General features: G+C 27.3%; 1 protein-coding gene across 1 annotated transcript in view; it reads left to right on the top strand.

The window, feature by feature from the left end:
* LOC111634006 overlaps positions 1 to 21,476 on the top strand; it is a 120,281-nt gene that overhangs the window by 86,871 nt on the left and 11,934 nt on the right. Inside the window, exons 11-16 of the mRNA XM_023378675.1 lie at positions 9,848 to 10,054; positions 12,989 to 13,109; positions 15,733 to 15,940; positions 18,122 to 18,214; positions 20,151 to 20,367; positions 20,727 to 20,884. Coding sequence (XP_023234443.1) covers positions 9,848 to 10,054; positions 12,989 to 13,109; positions 15,733 to 15,940; positions 18,122 to 18,214; positions 20,151 to 20,367; positions 20,727 to 20,884 — 1,004 coding nt within the window. The remainder of the gene's footprint in view (positions 1 to 9,847; positions 10,055 to 12,988; positions 13,110 to 15,732; positions 15,941 to 18,121; positions 18,215 to 20,150; positions 20,368 to 20,726; positions 20,885 to 21,476) is intronic.

Genomic DNA, 21,476 nt, shown 5'->3' with positions numbered 1-21,476 from the left:
GCGATGAGGCAATTAGTTGTAAGAAGGAAAGAAAAAAAAAAACAAGAAGTGGAAGCTCGATTCTGAGAATGTATTCTGGTAGGAGACTCCGTATTTTGTAAATGGTGATAGGATGTAGACAACAGGGCAGGTCACGTGACCGAACGAGTAGCGAGTGATAAGCTTTATCTGCCAGAGGCAGGGAAGGAGGTGCGGTGCGCACGCGTTCTTCGAAGATGATCGAATTTAGAAGTGAATGGGGAAATAACTGTCAACCAACGATATGTTTTTGAGTGCTAGGTATGTAACTTTTTCTTGTCATCGAGCCAAACAACCATTATCGATGTATACAGTTATATTATCAGCGTATGACTCATTTGACCAATAGTGTTTTGTTCTATGGCGTGCGTGCAAGAACTGTTGGTTACAATTTTTCCTGTTAAATTTTTTTTTTTAGATTTTTATTATGTATATATTAATGTAAAGTTAGCCGACGGGAAATGCGATATGCAAGTGGTTGCAGCTGTGTGTTATTGTTTAAAAATGTTCGAAGGAAACGCATTAAAAAAAATTTCAGAGCCACAAATGCAAGCGTTATAAATTCGAATTTTATAGTTTTTTTTTTAAATAGCTTTAATTCAGAATTATATTAAAATATTTTTTTTTTGAAAATTTATCTTGTTTTTGATGGTTTTAATTATTTTTCTAGTGTTAATGGTAAACAAATTAGATTTTTTACTTAATATTTTTACATTGATTGTTTTTCCTTTTTGAAATGGAAACAATTTCGATGTTAATTTCGAATGCCCAGAGTTATAATAATATATTTTCATCATTTTCCTTTTTTGTTTTCAATTGTTAAATATTTGCATTTCACTAGAACTGTTTGTTATCAGCATCAGCCAGTGTGTAAACATCTGTTAACAGATGTTGAAAGATTTATATTTTTATATTTTGGACTTTTAAATTTTTACCAAATAAATTTTATTAAAGTTTACAATGTTTTTATCAAAAACGTTTGAAGTTTAAAGTACTTTTACAATTTAGTTTGATTATTTTATGATAGTTTGTTCATCTAAAAGAATATAACTTAGATAATTATTTTTCTCAACAGTTGATAATTTTTCTGCATTTGCACCATTAAATCTAAAATCAATTTTAAAAAAATAATAAAACTGTACAAATTTTCTAATTGGTAATTATGTATTTTTGTTTTTAAATTTACAGGAATTTGCTTTAGTGATTAATTGGAAGTACATATAGTTATAAAAGTTCTATTAATTTAACAAAGTTTTAAGTTCACAAGACATTAGATACTTTAGATTATTTTGATAATACAGAAATACAAAAAAAGTAAATGCATAATTTTATCTTTCATATTTGATATATTGTGATAGATTTTTATTAATTTTAAATGGTAAGTTATAGTTTTAATTTAAATTTTAACATATTTGAATCGTTGTTATCAAAGAAAAAGAATCAAATTCTGTTAGAAAGAATGAATTTTTAAAATTATGATTATATTTTATATATATTAAGTAGATAAAGATACAAAATATCATTATTAAAATAAAATATTCCAAAAAACTTACCAAACATTTCCTTAAGACTTAGATGATAATTTTAAAGAAAAAAAAATTAGGATTTTGTGGTGTAATGATATCATAAATTTTCCGTTATCTACAAATCAATGTTTATTGATTACTTTTATGTAAATAAAAGGGTGTGTGGAAATGTAACTATATTGATGAATCCAAAATATTATTCAAAACTGACAAGCATAGAAACGTGCACGTTTAAGTATAAATGTATGCATATGCAGTGACTGTTGCAAGATAATATTGACATTTTTTTCATGTAATTTTTTTGTTGATGTAAGTTTCGAAAATATTATTTAAAACTTGAACACATTAATTATTTAGAAATTATGAATTTAGAATATGTTAAAGAAATAGAGTAAATTTAATAGTTCAGCAAAATTACAATGTATAGTTTTAAAAATTTTCTTAGTCTGGTTTTCCCTTTCATGTAGATTATTGCTTTTTAACATCTGTTCAGCACAAAAATAGAAACAGTTTAATTAGAAGTCATATCATAATAAAGTTAGACTGATAAAGTTAATACTTTATCTTCAATACCTAAGTATTCATTGTGTGTCTTATGAAAATTGCTTCACAAGCTGATAAGCACATTCATTACACACTGTTTATTGTTCTTTATTTCCATTGATATTACTTATAATTTTAAAAATATAAGGAAAACAAAGCATATGATAATGCTAACATACTATTTTACATTAGCATGTATTGCTTGGTAATTATTCTGGCAAGTTTTTTGAGAATGTTGTGGAAATAGTGATTAATTGCAAAATGAAAATACTTACTAGTTTATGATGCAACAATAGATTTTTAAATGATAACAATTCAAGTCTCTTCTAGCAGAAATATTTTATCAAATGTTTTCAGCTGTCAGCCAAAAATATTTGATAAATAAAATATTTTTATCGGATGAGATTGAATTGTTTTCATTTATTCAATTCACTAGTTAACAAGATTACTTATTTATAAATTTTTAATGATTTGAATTTAAGTATTAAATAAGTATGTAAGTAATGCTTTGATTTTACTAAAATTTAAGTTGGAAAAATGATGTAAATATTTTTGAACATATTCATTCATCTTTAAGAGTTCTAAACTGACTCAAAATGGAATTTTTGTTTTAAATAATTGCAATGATTAAAAAAATTAATTAAAATCTATTTTGTAAATCATAACAGAGAATTAATAAACTGAAATCTGGAAAGAACTTTTATACTGTAGTTTTGGATTCCATTACAGTATAAATTTTAATGAAATTGTTTTTATTTTTATACCAATAAATAACAAGGAATAAGTTTCCAATTGGTGTATTTTAAAAAAACAAAAGCTCAACCAGTTTAAATTCATAAATGAAAGAGAACACTTACTATGAAGGACACAGTTCTCTGGTATTCAGTAATGTAAAATTTTTGAAGCTATTTGTACTCCTTCTTAATCTCCAAGTCTTTGAAGTTCTTACTATTCTAGTTCAAAGAATAATAGTTCTGAATTTCATTTGATATATTGACTTTTAAGGACTTCATAAAAGTTAAAAAGTTATTAAGTTTGATGGAATGGCTGTACTGCCTGACGAAGGCATCTAAATGGAATCAAAAACATTTATATGCTTATTGAATTGTGTACTGGAGCAAGTACTGAGGTTTTATTTAACTTATGGATGTTGTTCTATTTTTGGAAGTTCATATTCTTCTTGGATATCTGCATAATAATTTAAAATAACATTTAAAAATATAGATATGAATATTGTTAAAGTCCAAAGCTAAGAAGTAGAATAGCAGCACAGATTTGTAGAAGTCTCACATAGCAAAATATAATTGAGATGATGGAACTTCCTGGATTCTTGGATCTATATTTTACATAATTTAAATATTCATTACTTAAAGTTTAAGAACTTTTACATTATATCATCTATTTTTTTAATAGAATTTTTATGAAATTAATAAATGTTGTTCTTTCAATTAGAAGGTTCAGATACTTGAATCTGAAAAAAGAACATGGAAGAAACCAGTCCTATGATATTTAAATGAAGTAAATGTGCTTTTTAATTTATACAGTGGTACCTCAGGTTACGAACGCCCCAGCATACGAAATTTTCAGGATACGACATGAAATTCGAACATATTTTTGCTCCACGATACGAACAAAAACTCACCATATGACGTTACATTAGTTCGCATTTTTCATTTGTTTTTCTTACTACAGTTATTTTTTTAATGTATTACTTGGCTTTAATTTGAGTATGTTTTTCGCGTTGGAACGAATTATTTGGTTTTACATGTAATCGTATGGGAAAAGATGATCCACCTTACGACATTTTCATGATACAATCTCAGTTTTGGAATGGATTAATTTCGTATCCTGAGGTACCACTGTAAGTTAGAAAGTAGAGTAATTTATTATATTAGGATTGTCATTTAGACAAGTTCTAAATTAATATTATCGGCATATAATATTTATTGGCAATAATAAAAATATTCATAAAAGCTTCAATTTTTGAAAATTCTGATTTTAATCTTGTGATTAAGAATTTAAAAAATTGTTTTATTGTTTGTATATTGAAGATTTATACAAGAATCTCAAAATTACTTTTTTCTTGTATGCTTTAATAAGAAAGAAAAATTTAAGTAAAACAAGTAAAATGGCAAAGTCATATTTGGGACAAGACTATGTCTCAGAGACTCACTACTAACAAGTAAACAGAATCATTTTGACGCTCAAGGCGGGTCTTGTTCTCATTCTCCAATCTTCTTTGGTATCGCTGCTTTTTGGCGCAATCGTTCAAACTTTGCCGGCCATGACCACGAGGTCGTCCACAATGCATTTTTGATGAAATTAACCTATCCAATTTCGAAATTTCTCTCCGTTGCATGTCGGCCCGGGTTGAATTTTTGTCGATGTGTAACGAAAAGTCTGTTTTTGAAAAAAATAATCGTGGCTATTGTATTGTCTGAAATTATTTTTTTATTTTGCGCAAACAATATACAGTTTAACCCGATTATAAAGTCATCGGATATAACGACAACCCTAATATAATGTCAAATTTTTATTGGTCCCACGATTTTATTATATTAGATAATGTTAAAAAAATCCACTTGTAATGACATAAAACTGTTTAAACATCATATTTGAAGCACTCCGAAATTTACAAAATTAGATTACAAATTTTATTTAACATAGAAGAAAACTACTTGTTCAGTCCTAAGGTCAGAGTTCACTTCTTAGAATGACTGTGGGTGGTAATCTCCCCCACCTGACTTCAGTGGGATGAGGTGCCTGTTTTGCTTCTTTGTAGAAGAGGGTCATTTTTTTGGATTTTATTTTGATTCTGTTCTTAGTCCTGACTACCTATGAGTCTGGATTTTTTATGTGCAAATGATTTGGGCACCTAATACTCTGTGCCAAATATCAACTCTCGATATGTACTCCTTCATACCTCTATGCTGGTAACATAAAACATGATTTTATAAACAAGACATAGTCTTGTCAAAAATAACAGTTTATTCAGATATGTCTAACGGTTATGCTGGCTTTTCACTTAGTGCACTTGTGTCACCATCACACAATGATTTATAGAGCGACAATTTGGATGATTTGGAAGATGGAAGGTGATTTGCAATGAATCATGGGAATTTTTTTAAAATGGTGGCAAAACTTTTAACTTAAAACAGAGTTTTATATTTTTCAATTTAATTTTGTATTTAATTTAAAAAATTTAGTATTTGCTATATTTTGCACTTTTTCTAAATTTCCACATCATACTGTATGTAGTACTAAGGATGATGGTTAAAACTATAATGTCACATACACTTGAAATTATGGATGCTACATACTGATTGGCTGTGACAGAATCACCACGTGAAAATATACACTGCCCTAGTACTGTCTCCAAAGTACTCAAAGGCAATTTTACTGTGCATGAGCAGTAACAATGATTGAATGGCCTGAAAATTGCACTAAGTGGACAGCTGGAATTAGAAACTGCAATATGTTAACCTATTATTATCATATTTTGAACTTAGTTTTCAAATGATAAACAACATTTCCAAAAATTTCTAAACAAGAAATATGCAAGTTAATACTTATTGGACTGCAGTTTTCAAATTGCAGATTTGTAGATTCTCACTGTGGTCTGTTTCTCCATCTGTCCATCCTTAATCTTGAGAATGGAGTTATATAGATAAAAATTGAGACCAGATATGGAAAGCTTAGGGGCTGGAGGCCTGATTAACTATATACTATCTTCCAGTCTGGATCAGAAGTCATATGATTCTTTAAATTAAAATACAATTAAAAATTGCAGCCTGGCATTATGACAATATCAAAATAATTTTTCAATTTTTAAGTTACCTTGTAATCTAGTAGTCTCAATTAACAGAGACCATTTATTGAAGTTCCATATTATCTGAAGTGAATTGTGGAAGAATATTTTGTCAATAAAGATGACAGAATTTAATACAGCATAGTTTACTTTGTGAATCTTGATCAGTTGATGCACAGTATTCAAAGAGAGCTCTAAAAATTTTTAAAAGAATTTAATTTGATGACTTTTCACAACAATTTTGAAAAAGCTTAAAGGAATTTTAATTATAATTGTGGCATTACATTTACTTTAATAAACAGAGTAAATGAAATTAGAACTGTTTTATCATATAATTTAAGTCATTATGTTCAGTCAGTAGATCTAATCAAAATACAGTGTGTCATTTGCAGCAATGCATTTATGTTAATGCATCCAAATTTAGCTTATTTAATCTCTCTAAAATACCTTTATGGTTGAAATTACCATAGATAATCAAGAATACTGTATTTGCAACACTTTTGTGTACATGTTTATATACATTAACACATAAATTAACTTTTTACTGTATAGATATCTAGACAGTATTGCAAAAAACTTATTTTTAAGTAAAAACAAAATTGATTTTGTGGAGAAAATAGCCATTGAAATATAAAATGATTATCATTTCCATAGTTCTTGATTATTCTATGTTTTGTTTTATATTCTTTTAATAATCAAAATATTTTTGATGAAATTTGATTGCTGTACCATAAAAATTTTATGTAGTTTTTCCTTTTTTCTCCCCTTCATCCAAATCATTTATTTTAAAATTCATAAACTTAAGTATTATATGTTAAAAAATGAAAATAATGCAAATCCATTATCTGTAAGATCATGCATTCTGTTCAATTTTTAACTTAGGTGAAAAGAAAAACTTAAATTAATTTTTTTAGTATTTTACCTGTTACTCTGAAATTTTTTCAAAATACTTGGTCATAATTACAGATTTGAATTTTAGTTGTAATAAAATAAAATTTTTTTCATAATGTAATAATTATGACATTTATTAAAAAGTTAACAAGATATTACTTATTTTGTTTGTACATAATATCTTAAAAATAATTCATAAAAGTGTAGATGTTCTTTGCAAACTTTTGCTTTTGTAAAGTATAAATGTTAGATGATGGTTGTTGAAAAATCTCTATATAAAACTCATTTCAGTTTTCTTTTTTTCTTACTTTAAATAAATTGAAACCATTGTATACTTGCTTACTGGAGAATAAATTCAATAAAAATAAAAATCATTCAACTATCCAGCATAATTCTTTAAATAACATAAAAACGTTTTCAAACGCATTAAGTGTTCATCGTCAGTTATTTCTCTAATTTGAAAATGGGAAATTCGAAAAATTATGCAAGCGAATTTCAAATAAATGGTTATGCAAAAATTAAAAGGTAACATGTTATAAACGAAAGTGATACATACGAATTTCCGTATGTTTAATAAATAATAATAAAAATAAGAATTTCCGAAAATAAGAACTTACAAACAGTTTATTGACATAATCCCACCATATACAGGATATTAAGGAATGACAAGGGGGATTATGAACGTAACTCCTTAACAGGAATGTACTCAATACTGCTAAGAGATCATAGGTTTAACTCTAACTTAGTATATATAGGTGTAACTTTGAGGAATTTGAAAAAAGAATCAATGAACATAAGCTTTCAGTGAACAAAACAGTTGACAGTACGGTCCTTGCCACTTATGCTAAACAACAAGGCATTACTGTCTTCTGGGACCTGGCCTCAAAAGCTACCAGATCTTGACATGCAGTAAAATATCTTGAAAAGCTGGAAATCCATAGGGCACAGAAGAGCACGCAGTGTATCAACTATAGGGATGCCGACAGGCTTTCATCGGGTGGTAATCTCCCCCACCTGACTTCAGTGGGATGAGGTTCCTGTTTTGCTTCTTTGTAGAAGAGGGTCATTTTTTTGGATTTTATTTTGATTCTGTTNATCTATATAAAAGGCTTAATTAGACTTAGGATGATCCTTGATAGATATTTTATTTATTTATTTTTATTATTATTTATTAAACATACGGAAATTCGTATGTATCTCTTTCGTTTATAACATGTTACCTTTTAATTTTTGCATAACCGTTTATTTGAAATTCGCTTGCGTAATTTTTTGAATTTCCCATTTTTGAATTAGAGAAATAACTGACGATGAATGCTTAATGCGTTTGAAAACGTTTTTATGTTATTAAAGAATTATGCTGGATAGTTGAATGTTTTTTATTTTTATTGAATTGAATCCATTATAATCTTTTTATAAGACAGTGACAACTATATGTAAATTCAAAGTAAAAATATGAAATTTCAGTTTATTTGTTTAGTGCCATGGCAGCCAAACTACATGTTTTCTAGATCTTTATTGTAGCTCCCATATATTGAATTTCTAACTGTAATACACATACACACTAAATACATTATATGCAGAATATCGTGTTTCAATGTAGAATGTGGCTGTCACATATTTCTGATATGCAATATATGGCTCCTATCAAGAGAATTTTGACCACCCCTGGTTTAGTGTATTCAGATTAAAGTATAATGAAATGTGAAATAAAGAAGTACTCATTGTGAATTAATTTGTACTATTACTTTTATTTTGAATTTATATATTGTTGATACTATTTTCTAAGTGGATTACCTTAAATAGTAGCAGACATTCAATAGTAGCAGACATTTGCATTTTATAAAAGATTTTCTTATATTTTTAAAAGTTATGAAATTAAGTGATACAGTATATTTCATTTTTCTCAGTTATTTCACTTATATATCTAAGACTTGAACAGTTTGGAAATATATGAGATGGAATATAAGGTTACGTAATGAATGCCAATACTTACATTTATTAGAATGACATTTTATTATGTGCAAAATGTGTTAAATTATCTTTTAATTTTTATGTTTTAATAATGTTCTGAAATTAAATTCTTGTTTGTCTCGTTTCCATACTTTAGAGAAAGTATGGAAACTTGAAATATTTGTTTTCATACTTTAGAGAAAGTATGAAAACAAATATTCAGAATACAATAACTACCTAATATGATATTTTAATCAAATAATATGATAAAAAATGATTTTATAAGTAATTAAATACTGTGAAAATCAAATATAACATTCCTAAGTCATTATAAATCAGTTTTTAAAAATAATTTAACAATAACAGGCATGTAAAGGAAATTTTCTCTTAATGTGTTCATTTTAAGAGAGATCACTTAAAGGATTAAAAAAAAATTATAATGAAGGTATAATGTAAGATGAAATTAACAAATGTTTACATTATTGAAATTTACAACATAATTTTCTTTTATAATACTAAGTGATAGCCTGTGAAAGATATTGTACAGTAAGACCCTGCTTAAAGCTGCCTCGCTTAACGCTGATTCGATATAATGCGGTCTGCTTGAAGCCTTAAAAAAACTTGGATACAGTTCATCAAACATTAGGTGAAATTTTCCTTTAAGCAGCCTTTGCTCCAAATTGGATGGATGAGTAGTGTTTTTTGTTGTTGTTGATTTTTTCTGTTTTATGAAGAAGTATACAGCATACACCACAGCAGCTTTATGAAATCCATACTGATGAATGCTGAAATGAAATAAGTTTTTGGAGTAACAGTCACTTACTGTGTTTACAATGACAAAATGACAGCGACTTAACAGTCACACAACAAAAAAGATAACTGTGCAGTTAGTCTTATACATGATATTGTTCTCTTTAGAATTTTATATTATTAAAGCATAAGTGTTTTATGAATAAGGTTGAGCTTTTAATATAAATTATTGATAAAAGATTTTATATTCAAATGTTTTATAACAAATATTAAACAAAGTTAGAATTAGAATTGAATTTAAAATAATATTTAAAACTTATTTATTTTTAATAACAGACTTTTAATGGATATTTTATTTTAGGAAAAGCGTGCATGAATTGAGAAGTCACAATGTTATTTCATCAAATACATCAACTACTCAAGTTGAAATTGAAAGTACAGTAACTGTGAAGTCTCATTCTGCAACTGAAACTGAATTTATACCTCCACAAAGGAGCTTTACTCAACCTTTAACATCCCTTGAAAAAGAAGGAGTTGTGAAAAGCTCCGGTGGAAGTATAGCAGAAAGGTATTTTAATATTTTTCTAATGCAAACACTAATTTAATGAAATATTTGATATAGTTCTATTAAGTACGTTTATCCTTATAGGCCAAATGATCTTCCAGATTACATCAGGCTACTATTATAATAATTAAATCTTAGGTAATTTTGCCAAGACATTAGGTGCCATCTCTTGATAAATTTAATAATTATGAATAAATTAATATTTAATTTAGAAAGTTCTGGAAGGAAAGAATCAGTCCAGAGTGAAACTTGAACATGCAATCTCTGCTTATTTTGTTTATATATATTAATTATTAATAGTTCTGGGGACAAAGATTGGAGGAGGTCTGGGTAACATAACTGGCAACATATTTGCAGAATAAGTGGGAGTTGCAGATTTGAGTTCCACTGCAGACTGATTTTCTTCCAGAACCTTCTAAATTAAATATTAATTTATTCATAATTATTAAATTTATCAAGAGAAGGTACTTAAAGCCTACTACCTCTAGGGAAGGTTACTTAATATTTAATTATTGAATAGTAGCCATATTATAGCTTGATCTAATCTTGCATTGTTTGNGATTATTTTGCCTTAGTGAAAATTAGGTTATTGGATGTTTTTATTTGTATTTACTCATATATTTAGTGATTCAGTTTTAATAACATAATATTAAATGAAATACAAAATATATTATATTTAATTAAATTTATATTATAATACAATTTTTTAAATTTTGATGTAAGACTTTCATGAGACTAAAATCATTATTATATATTTTAAAATAAATTTATGATGACAGATAAATATACATAGGCGGTTTTTTTTTCAACCTCTGATGGTCCATAAAACAAAGACAAGTGTAAATAACAAAATGAATTTATTACCAAAAGTTAGGTACAAACATAGTTACTTTTCAACATAATCACTGTGAAAATGGAGGCATTTGTCTATCTGTGGATGAGCTTTGAAATACCCTCTTCCTAAAATGTTGCTGCCAGTGACTTGAGATTCGCCTTAATGTTGTTTTGAAAATTGTCATTAGTCTTGAACTTCTGCCCTCCTAGCCATGTTTTTAGTTCAGAAAAGAGTGGAAATCACTCAATGCTAAATTTGGGTTGTACACTGGGTGTTAAAAGTTCCAAGCTAGGTGGACGTCTGAAAGGTGAAAATCTTCACACCTTTCACCTTTCAGACTTCCTTTTTCCTGAACTGAAAACTTGGCTTGCAAGACAGAGGTTTGAGACTAATGACGATCTTTAATGTTAAGGCCCATCTCAATCATTTGAGGCAACATTCTATGAAGAGGGGATTTCAAAGCTTGTCCAAAGATAGACAAATGCCTCAATCTTCATGGTGAGTATGTTGAAAAGTAACCATGTTTGTATCTATATATATAACTTTTGGTAATAAATTCATTTTGTTATTTACACTTTTGAAAAAAATACTGCCTTTGTAAATATATATATATACTAGGGATGCCACAAATAGTGATTTTGCCGAATACCGAATATTCGGCTATGTTCTCAGCCAAAGCACCGAATGTTCGGCAAAATATGTGTACATTTTGCATGTGACAGGTTACAACCTGTCTCATTGCGTTTGGTGCAGTAGCAACACCGCAGGCACATTTGTTTTATTTGCAAGTAGATTGTGTCATGACATGCATTATTTGTTCACTGTTACATCAAATTGTGTTACTAATAGTCCTTATTACTAAAAAATATCACTGTTTGTATCACTTTATATGAAAACTGTTTGCCTAGATTGGACAGCAGACCTTTACAAGTGGTGGTCGGCAAATGCAAAACAGTATCCAAGCCTGACAGAATTCGCTAAGATTTATCTATCGTCTCCCGGCAGTAGTTTATATAGTGAGAGGTTATTTTCAGAAGCAGGTATAGTTCATGAGGAAAAGTGCAATCGTTTGCTATCAACAAATGCTGAAAAAATTGTTTTCATTCATCACAACTTACCACTGATAGATTTTAAGTATTAAATGTAATAATTTGTGATTAAAATAAATACGTTTTTGAGTAATATGTGCCTTTTTTTTTGTTTTTCATGATTCAGTATTCGGCCGAATAGTGTGCAGCATTCGGTTGAATACCGAATATTAAAAAAAGTAGCCGAATAGGCCGAATACCAAATAGTAGCTGAATATTCGTGGCATCTCTAATATATACATAACTCATATTTAATGTACTGTACACGATTTGATATTGTTAAATTTGTTATAATAAAATGACTTGGTAATAAAGTTTTAAATAGCCATACATACCAAATATTAAAAAAAAAGATAACATATACCACTGTCTGTCAGTGTCATGTAAAATTAATTTATCTTGTGAGTACTTTAACAATATATAACTGTCAAAAGTACTTGCAAAATCAATAATTTTATGTAATGCCAACAGACAGTGGTATATGTTAACTTTTTCTATAAAATGACTTACCATATTCTTTAAAATTCATTAGCCATTCCTCGTGAAATGTAAGAAGTAAAATAGTATAGAGTTTTATTTTATTTAATCAGAACATAAAAATGAAAATTTAAAATTGTAATCATATTAATCTAGCTGACTAGATGGCTAAGATGGTTAAGAGTCACTTTAATGCTCTGGTGGATTTGGGATCAATTCTGGGCAGTTAAAAATACCAGGAATTTTTTAGGGTGGATATGTTAGGCCTTTTCCCTCACCACTCGGCTGTCTTATTGTTGGACTAGCCAAATCAATGGTGGCTTGAAAAAAAAGGTTTCTCTTAGTGCCTACAGAGTGGAAAGAGTAAAAAAATAATCATATTAGTTAGGACATGAAAACATTGTAATTTTGCATTAATTATATTTAAATTTTTTACTAAATTGTCATATTGATAATTTTATAATCTATAACTATACAGTATAATGGTATATATAATTGTGGATGATGTATATTTTATTTTTTTGCAATTTACTTCAGACTTGCTGCTCTTCATAGAAGTGGAGAAGAACAGTGGCGTAAAAGATTGACTTCATTAAAATCAGATAATCCAGAAGAGGAAATTAATACATCACCAATTCAAGCATCAAAGCAGTCATCAGTAAGAATTTTTTTTTTATATATACTATATAAGTATATTTCAAATTTACTGTTTCTTCTAAGAACTTATAAATGATAAAATTGATTAAAATGATTCTGATTACTTGATGCCATAATAAATACATAAAATATTAAAAAATGCTTACTTCAAGAAGTAAGCATTTTTTAATATTTTATGTATTACTAGCTGTAAGGACCCGCTTCGCTGGGTTTTTACAGGTCCTTACAGCTACTAAACTAGCTGTAAGGACCTTTTAGCTAGTAAACTAGCTGTAAGGAATTTTTAGTTACAGGTCCTTACAGCTAGTAAACTAGCTGTAAGGTCCTGTAACTAAAAATTTATTTTTTCAGAGAAATGTTTTTATTCTTTTAAAGAACAGTTTTTCTCTGCATTTAGAGCATATTTCAAGTCTTTGACAGATTGAATCAAACAGGTTAAAAGTACCATTTATTATATTATTTTAAGTTTCACAAAGTTCTTGCTTCTCGTTACTTAATTTGATTAAAAATTCCTCTTGCACCGGATTCTTATAAAAATATTTCTTGAAAACAAAAATCCAGGATGAAATATATTTTAAAAAATTTGAAGACTACAATTTTAATCAATTTACATATTCATAAGCAGAGAAGAGCCTCAAAAGAAAGGTCAACTTTGCTCATGTTAATTGTGTTCCTGTGGTTGTAAAGGATGTGTGAAGACATCAAATTTTTAGTCGTATTTCTTCAATTTTTAAAAAATATGTTAGTAAAAGTTTTCCTTTTATAAAATTTGTTTCAGTTTAATATACAGGTAGCCCTCGGTTTATGCCGATTTACAATAACGCTGTTGCACAATTCACGATTTTGCTGTGTAATTCCCCGATTTTCCCTATGCCAGACTGATTTTCGTTTCAGTGTTGATGTATTTATCGAGCCGCGATATTGTACATTCGTTAAAACAGATTTTTATTGAATATATTTATTTTTTCTGTTTAATATTATTTGGTATGTATACATTTGCATTAAATTAATATTAAATTACTAAACATTTAGGTACCCACGAGTCAAGTTATCAAACTTAATAGTCGAATAAATGGCGTCTGAATCCATAGCGCCATTGAATTTATCCCATATCAGTTCGTTGAGGAAAACACCTTACGACTCAGTAGCACTTCGGGCGATCACAAACTATCATTAGTGAGACAAATCCTTAATTTTCCGGCTCAAACTGACCTTACATATGCGCTACGGCGATCAGTGGTCGACCAATCAGTGTCTCCGCTCGTCCGTAGCTCTACGTTGGGTTAACGTATCCTTTCAACTATGGAAAGTTTGACGGTTGAACTTTGTGAGTTAGACAATGATTGGGAGCGAAGTGCAAATGTAAAAAGGAGCATCGTCCATCCATTCGACCATATTCCAAAATTCTCAATGAAAGAAAACAAAAATGTAAACAATTAAAGATGGATACTTTTTCCGAAAAATGTAAGAGATCCGAAACTAAAATTTTTAATAAAAACATTTAACTTTATTTTATGATAAAATACATTTTAAAAATTAAATTTATTTGTACTTTGTATTATATTGTATTAATAAACAAAATTATTTGCGTCTTTTTCACTTATGTGGAACCTAACCCTATACCTCAGTGTAAATATGGGTTAGTTTTACGCCGATTCGATTTGCGCTGGCTTTTGTAGGAATGGAACTGCGGCATAAACCGAGTACCTGTACAATTAAGAAAAATTAAACATAAAAATCATAAACTAAACACAACTGGAAAAGAAAAATATTGCTTAAGATTGAATACAACAATATAATAATCACAATTATATTTTAAATTTATCATTAACAGCTACAGATTTAATAGCACAATAATCTAATGATTTATGAATAACATTGTATATCTATACATTGAGCCCTTTGTGAATCATTTATTGGTGTAATATACATTTCTACAGCATTCAAATTTGAATTCAATTCTTTCTTAGAACAATCCATTAACTGTATATTTTTGGTTTTTGTCATTGTTGTTTAGTAAAATTGATAATAATTTAAGAAGAATATAATGACGAGAAATAGAGATCATTATTTTTAGTCATTTGATAAATTTTAACAAAGTATGTTGCATTTTTCAATGTACTTTAGTTAATTTTAAGTCAGGTCATAGTATCAGAAGTAACTGATTATCTTGAAACTCAAAAAATATAAAATTATTTCTTGAATACAGCAGTGATAGAATTTACTTGATAGTGTCATCTACGTTGGATCGTGTTCTTTACCACAAGTTAAATATACCAATTTTGCCAGATAATGCTCGCACAAATTCAAAAATTAATAAAATTGGGTAAGTCTGAGTTACATTGCTGCAGTGGAGAAGAGAACTTAAAATTATACAGACATTTGGGTAAATTATTAGATGATGGTCTTTGCAAAAATTTTGATTAAAAATTTTTATAATTTAATCTTCCCTAATAATTAATAAAAACAATAAATATATATTAAAAACATTTTAACTGTAATTTTTTTCCAGATTAAATAAACTGACATTTCTGTTTTGTTAATAATTACTTTTTATACTAGATAAACATTATTATATTTAATTATATATTTTAATTTATTAATTATTTTTTTTTATTTAAAAGAATTCACAGAATCAACGCTCATCTATTATTGCTGATCGTCTATCACTTCTTGAAGTTGCTCAAGATCAATGGCGTACCAGAGTAGAAGAAAAGGATGCCACCAAATTTACAGTTGCTGGAAAAATGGGTCAAATTGCTCCTCAGCAAAGCCCATTATTAGACAGAGAAAGAAGACATCCTAAGCCTGTTAAATTTAGAAGCAAAACATGTATGTAGTATCATTTCATTTTATGTTATTAATATTACAAAATATGTATAATTCCCAATATGTGTCAAGACAACAAATCTGCCATTTCATAAACAATGATGTTCACTCAAAACTTACATGTATTTTAAGTTTAGAATTAATTAATTTTTGTCATAGTTTTTATTTTCTTTATTTTCAAGTAATTTGGTGATGATGACAGAAATCTATTTTAATATAGATTTAACTCCAATCTGAGTATTTTAACAAAATTATTTAATTATTTTATGCATTTTATACAATTTATTAATTAAGTAAAATACTTTAAAAAATATAAATTTAATAAAAATAAAATAAATTCAATAAAAATTTATGCAAACTCTTTTATTAGTAATTCAAAAATTTCTGATATTTTCTGTCAGTCTTGATTCATTTAAATCTTACTTTTTAACAAAAATGTATCTTTCCTCTGAATTACTGGATAAAAACTACAACATTCAATCTGCATATTGCATATTAGACACTTCATATAAAATTTGTTTTTATAATATCTAAAATTTGACAATATTAAAAGTTTTGTTTTCATGCATTACAACAAATATGTATAGTAAAACCTTATTAATCTGGACTCTAATAATTCTGATTTCACTTAATCCAGACAACTGTGCACATCATAACTATCTGACATGTTACATTAGCAAGTTGGTATATACATATTATAAAATATCATATTTTTAAAATTTTAATTTAAAAATTATAGTAGTTTTTAAATTAAATAATTGTCTTAGCATCTTTTATCATACACTCAGGCTTAGAAAACTTTATGTATATTGTATGTATAGGATGTATGTATACAATGCATAGAAATGTTTTAACTATTTCAGTTGCATTTTTTAAATAAAAATAACTACTTCTATTTTAATGAATTTATAACACTGAATACTGTTGTTTAATTGCTACTTGTTCTCCTGATAGATCCTTTAGTGATATGAATGAATTTTTCTGAAAAACAAATCATACAAGGAAACAAGTAATTGACTATTCAAACTTTATTGTACAAGGAAATGCATTTTGGGTCTCTTGTCAGTTAATTCAGACATCTGTTCATTTCCTTAGTCTAGATTAATGAGGTTTTACTGTATTGTTTCAATAATATTTCTTAGAATATTATTTATTAAGCCTACATTTTTATATATAAATTTTTCTCTTTACATTTCATTAATTAATAACAATGTGTTTTCTTTCTTTTTCACAAAATATAATTATTTTAAAATTTGTCCTTAAGATCTTTAATTTCCATTTTTTTAAAACTATTGTCTGTATAACTTTGTATGAAATAAGATATTTTGTTCTTTTACTCAGAATAAATGGTTTCATAACACTCAGAAATTTTCTTTTATCTATTATGAGACATAAATTTGTCATTCTTTGGAAATAAAGTATTTCTCTAACATGATTCTTTTAAATAATACAAATATTATGTATGTATATATTATTATTATTTTTTTAGTTTGTAGAAAGTATTAACTTCATTTGAGAACAAAATATTTTTGTGTGCTTCTTGTATTTGAAATAATTTATTAAGAATGCTTTTTAGGCTATAAAAATATTCCAGATATCTTACAGTCTTCAGATATGTTTTATTCAAGTTAACACTTAATATAGTTTATTTCTCTTATTAAATTGATTTGTTTAAAAATTTGACATGTAATTAATTAATTACAATAGAAATTTTGAAATTGATACTATAAACTATTAAATTTGGGATTTATTGGAAAAGAATATTTTATTGATTGACAAACATAATATAATTTTTTTTTAAATTCATTTACAATATAATTAATAAAATACATATTTTATTTGTATAAAAGCAAATAATAATCAACAGACTCAATGATGACTGCAAAATGAAATTGCAAATGTTAGTTATTCTTGCTGGATTTTAATTGTATTGAGTCTGTTGATTATTGTTACATCCAGTTTTCAAGTCTACAATGTATTATTAAATTTTTTATATTAAATTTTCACTGTAAAAGAAAATTTATGTACTTTAATCACTAAAAATTTGCCAGGAAAATACATTAAAATAAAAGTGAAAATATATTTATAACATAAATTTGAACTATTTGAATACTTAAATAAAATTTTTAAGTATCATAATATTATAATTTTATAAGTGAAATAATTCTGTATTTATTTCTGCAGCTAATATAGATGAAGTCATAAGAAATTCAAATTCTCCTCAGCATAAACCTACTCCCATATCTAAAAGTAAATCCATGCCCAATGCTCTAAAAAGTAAGTTTTAAAATTTTTAAGAAATTAAAAATAAATTATTTGATTAATTTAATTTAATTTTGAACATATGAATAGTTCAAAATTTCATTTTATTAATATTAAAGGAGTATTTTCACAACTGTATTATATGATATGAAAGAATTAGTCATTAAATATGTTAGTTCTAAATAATTAAATTGAAATTAGCAAATAATTTCTATTAATTTCAATTTACGTATTTTTGCTTTTGCTAACAACTTAAAAAATAAAATTTAAGTTATTAGTTAGTGTGTTAATATATTTAACTACATCACTTTGAATAATTGCAATAAAAAAAAAATAATAATAAAAATTTTAAGAAGTTTTAAACATGTTTACTACTATAGTAGTTTCCCGCAAACTCCACTTTGTAGACCAGTGTTTCTCAACGGGGGCGATATCGCCCCCATGTGGGCGTTTTTCCATGTTGAGGGGGTGATTAGTAACAGTTTATATTTTGGGGGGGTGAAAAACAATTTTCTGGGTGATATAGTAAAACATTATATTAAAAATAATTAGATATTTTATTCATTATATCCATCAATAATTAAACAAATAACATTATACTAGTCACTAGTCTATTCAATGCAGTACGAATTTGGCGTTAGCATTGGCCCACAGCATCGGAATTTTGAAGTGAAGGGGGCAATACTACGTAACAGTTTTATTGAAGGGGCGATACTACATTGAAGGTGGTGACAATTTGTTAGAGGTTGAGAAACACTGATGTAGACTGAGCAACTGACAAGTTATCAAAAATGATGAGTTTTGCAGTATAGCAATGATGCTAGTCTAATTAGCAGAATTTTTGTAAAGTTGTTATACAGTATGTGCAAGTTTGTATATGTCGAAGCTGATTCAAAAAGTAAGGTAACTGGAGCTCTCACAGGTGTCATATTCCTCCTCTTGTTCGAATTTCCCATTAGGGCAGCAGCAGAAGACCATAGCTTTATCACATAGGCATTAGATGGCACAAATGTTGTTTCAGACTCTTGGAATATCATTTTGAAAATGGCTGCACTCACAGAAACGTGGTCAAATGTGGAAGTGTGTAGTGTGAGGTACAGGAACATCCTCCCTACAGCTCCAACTTGGCATCCTCTGATTTCCATCTCTTCAGGCCATTGAATAAGCACCTGGGTGGTAAGCAATTCCAAACTGATATGGAAGTTCAGCAAGCTGTTATGACATGGCTGAAGAGACTTGATGCAGATTTCTTCTCTGCCAGCATTGATGCATTGGTATATCACTGGAATGTATGTTTGGATAAGCATGGTGACTATGTTGAAAAATAATATGTATCAGTGCCATAATAATCTGTGTCACTATATCTGCCTGTGAAATAAAATTTGTACAGGAGAGCTCTTGTTACCGTACTTTTTGAATCATTTATGTATATTAACTACATACCAGTAGTGACTATATCTAATTGTCATTAAATTTTAATTTAAAAAAGTATTGTCTATTGGGTGGCTGCTTACATGTTAGTGACATCTGTGTCATGACATTTTGCAGTGGCACCTTTAAAAAGGGTTATATTGTTTGTTAACACATGGAGTTGTTGCTATTTTGAAGTGTCTTCAGTGAAGAATAATAACTTATTTGATCTTAGTGTTAAGTTATAGAGATAAAAATTACATTACCTTTTTTGTATGACAAGACAAGTTTTACAGAATGTTAAGTTATCAAGAGTTGAGTTTCTAGGACTCTATTGTATTTGAATTCAGATTTTATTTCATTTAATAATTGCTATGGTTAAAAATAATTAATTTTAAGCTAGAAGATTATTAAGTTAAAAATGCTTTGCTTAGTTTTTAAATGATTGAATATATATTTTTAAATATAAACTAGGAGGTGTTACTTTTTGATAATTAAAATTTGAAAATTATTTATTATTCTGTCTTGAAAAATATTACAGAAGACACAACTGTAAATCATATCTCATCATCGTCATCAGAAAGCGAAGAAGATTTATCTGCAACCAGAGTTTTGGTTCCAAAAGCAGATAATGAAACTTTTACATCATTTTTTGAATCAGTTGTTGCGAAGAAGTCACAAGAAAAAATAGAAATACAAGAAAAAGTAGAAATCAATGAAGATGTGTTAAAAGAAATTACTTCAGAATCTCATCAATTGTAAGTTATTGATTTTGTACTAATAGGATGTTTTAAAATGACTACATTGGACAGAAAATCAAATAACTTTAACTAGTAATTGATGTAATGATTAGTTTTGGCAAGAGTAATGCTTTAATTTATAAAATTTTAGTTCATTATAATAATTTCTTCTATATTATTGTTGTTCAAAAAGTTAATTTGCTTTTATAATAGGTAATATTGTTGCTTTTTTTCTAGCATAAAGTACTTGTTCCAATATATACAAATACTATTCAATATCTGTACATATTTCAATTTATGTTGTGAAAACAGATGATTAACCTTCACTACACATAATTTGATATTAATAATTAAATGATTAATAATTCTATTTATAGATTAGCTCATCGAAAATCAGTAAGATTACAGTCAAGACGATCTGCTACACGCAATCCAATTCGTGCCTTAGCTTCACGCACAGATCTTCAACAAGAATATCTAGAAGTGAAAACAGGTGTAGCTGAAAGAGAGCTACAAAGTATAAAAGTAAAGCAATGTAAGTTTATAATTTTTAAAATATTTATTTAACTTTTGAATGAAATGATTTTTGAAGTTGCATTTTATAAAAGTTCTTAAATATATTTGTATTTAATTATGATCAAATTTCAAGATTTGTAGGTTAAATAATAATAGATGTTTTCAGAGTTGAGAGAGTAGCTTTTTCTAATTTAACTTACCAAGTTTTATTTTGTAAGCATTTTTGTGAAATTTTTTTAGGAAATCATCTAGTCTAATATGTGTATAGATTTAAAAAAATAAAAAAGTACTCTAAAATTTCAACTTTTTATCATTATTTAAAACATATTTCATTAAAAGCAGGAAATCTGTAATTGTTTTCATTTTTTAATATGCAAATAGTTTTATATTAATATATAAAAGCATTTCTCTTGTAAAATTAAGTAATATAAAGTACAGTTAGTCTACAAATTTCTCACTGCACAGTAACTTTACAATGACATTAAAGTTATATTTGTGGTATTGCATATGAGTCCTGCAAATTGTATGCAATGCTATATGTATAATATTAAAGTCATTATAAATTTTCCACAAAAAACAGTGACTTTTCAGATACCCTATACTGAATTTAA

This window comes from Centruroides sculpturatus, unplaced genomic scaffold (genome assembly GCF_000671375.1).
Source record: "Centruroides sculpturatus isolate CEXI.00-Female unplaced genomic scaffold, Cexi_2.0 scaffold736, whole genome shotgun sequence".
In the NCBI taxonomy this organism is placed as follows: domain Eukaryota; kingdom Metazoa; phylum Arthropoda; class Arachnida; order Scorpiones; family Buthidae; genus Centruroides; species Centruroides sculpturatus.
Note: the sequence above shows the minus strand (reverse complement) of the source record. Positions and strands in the feature narration are given on the sequence as shown.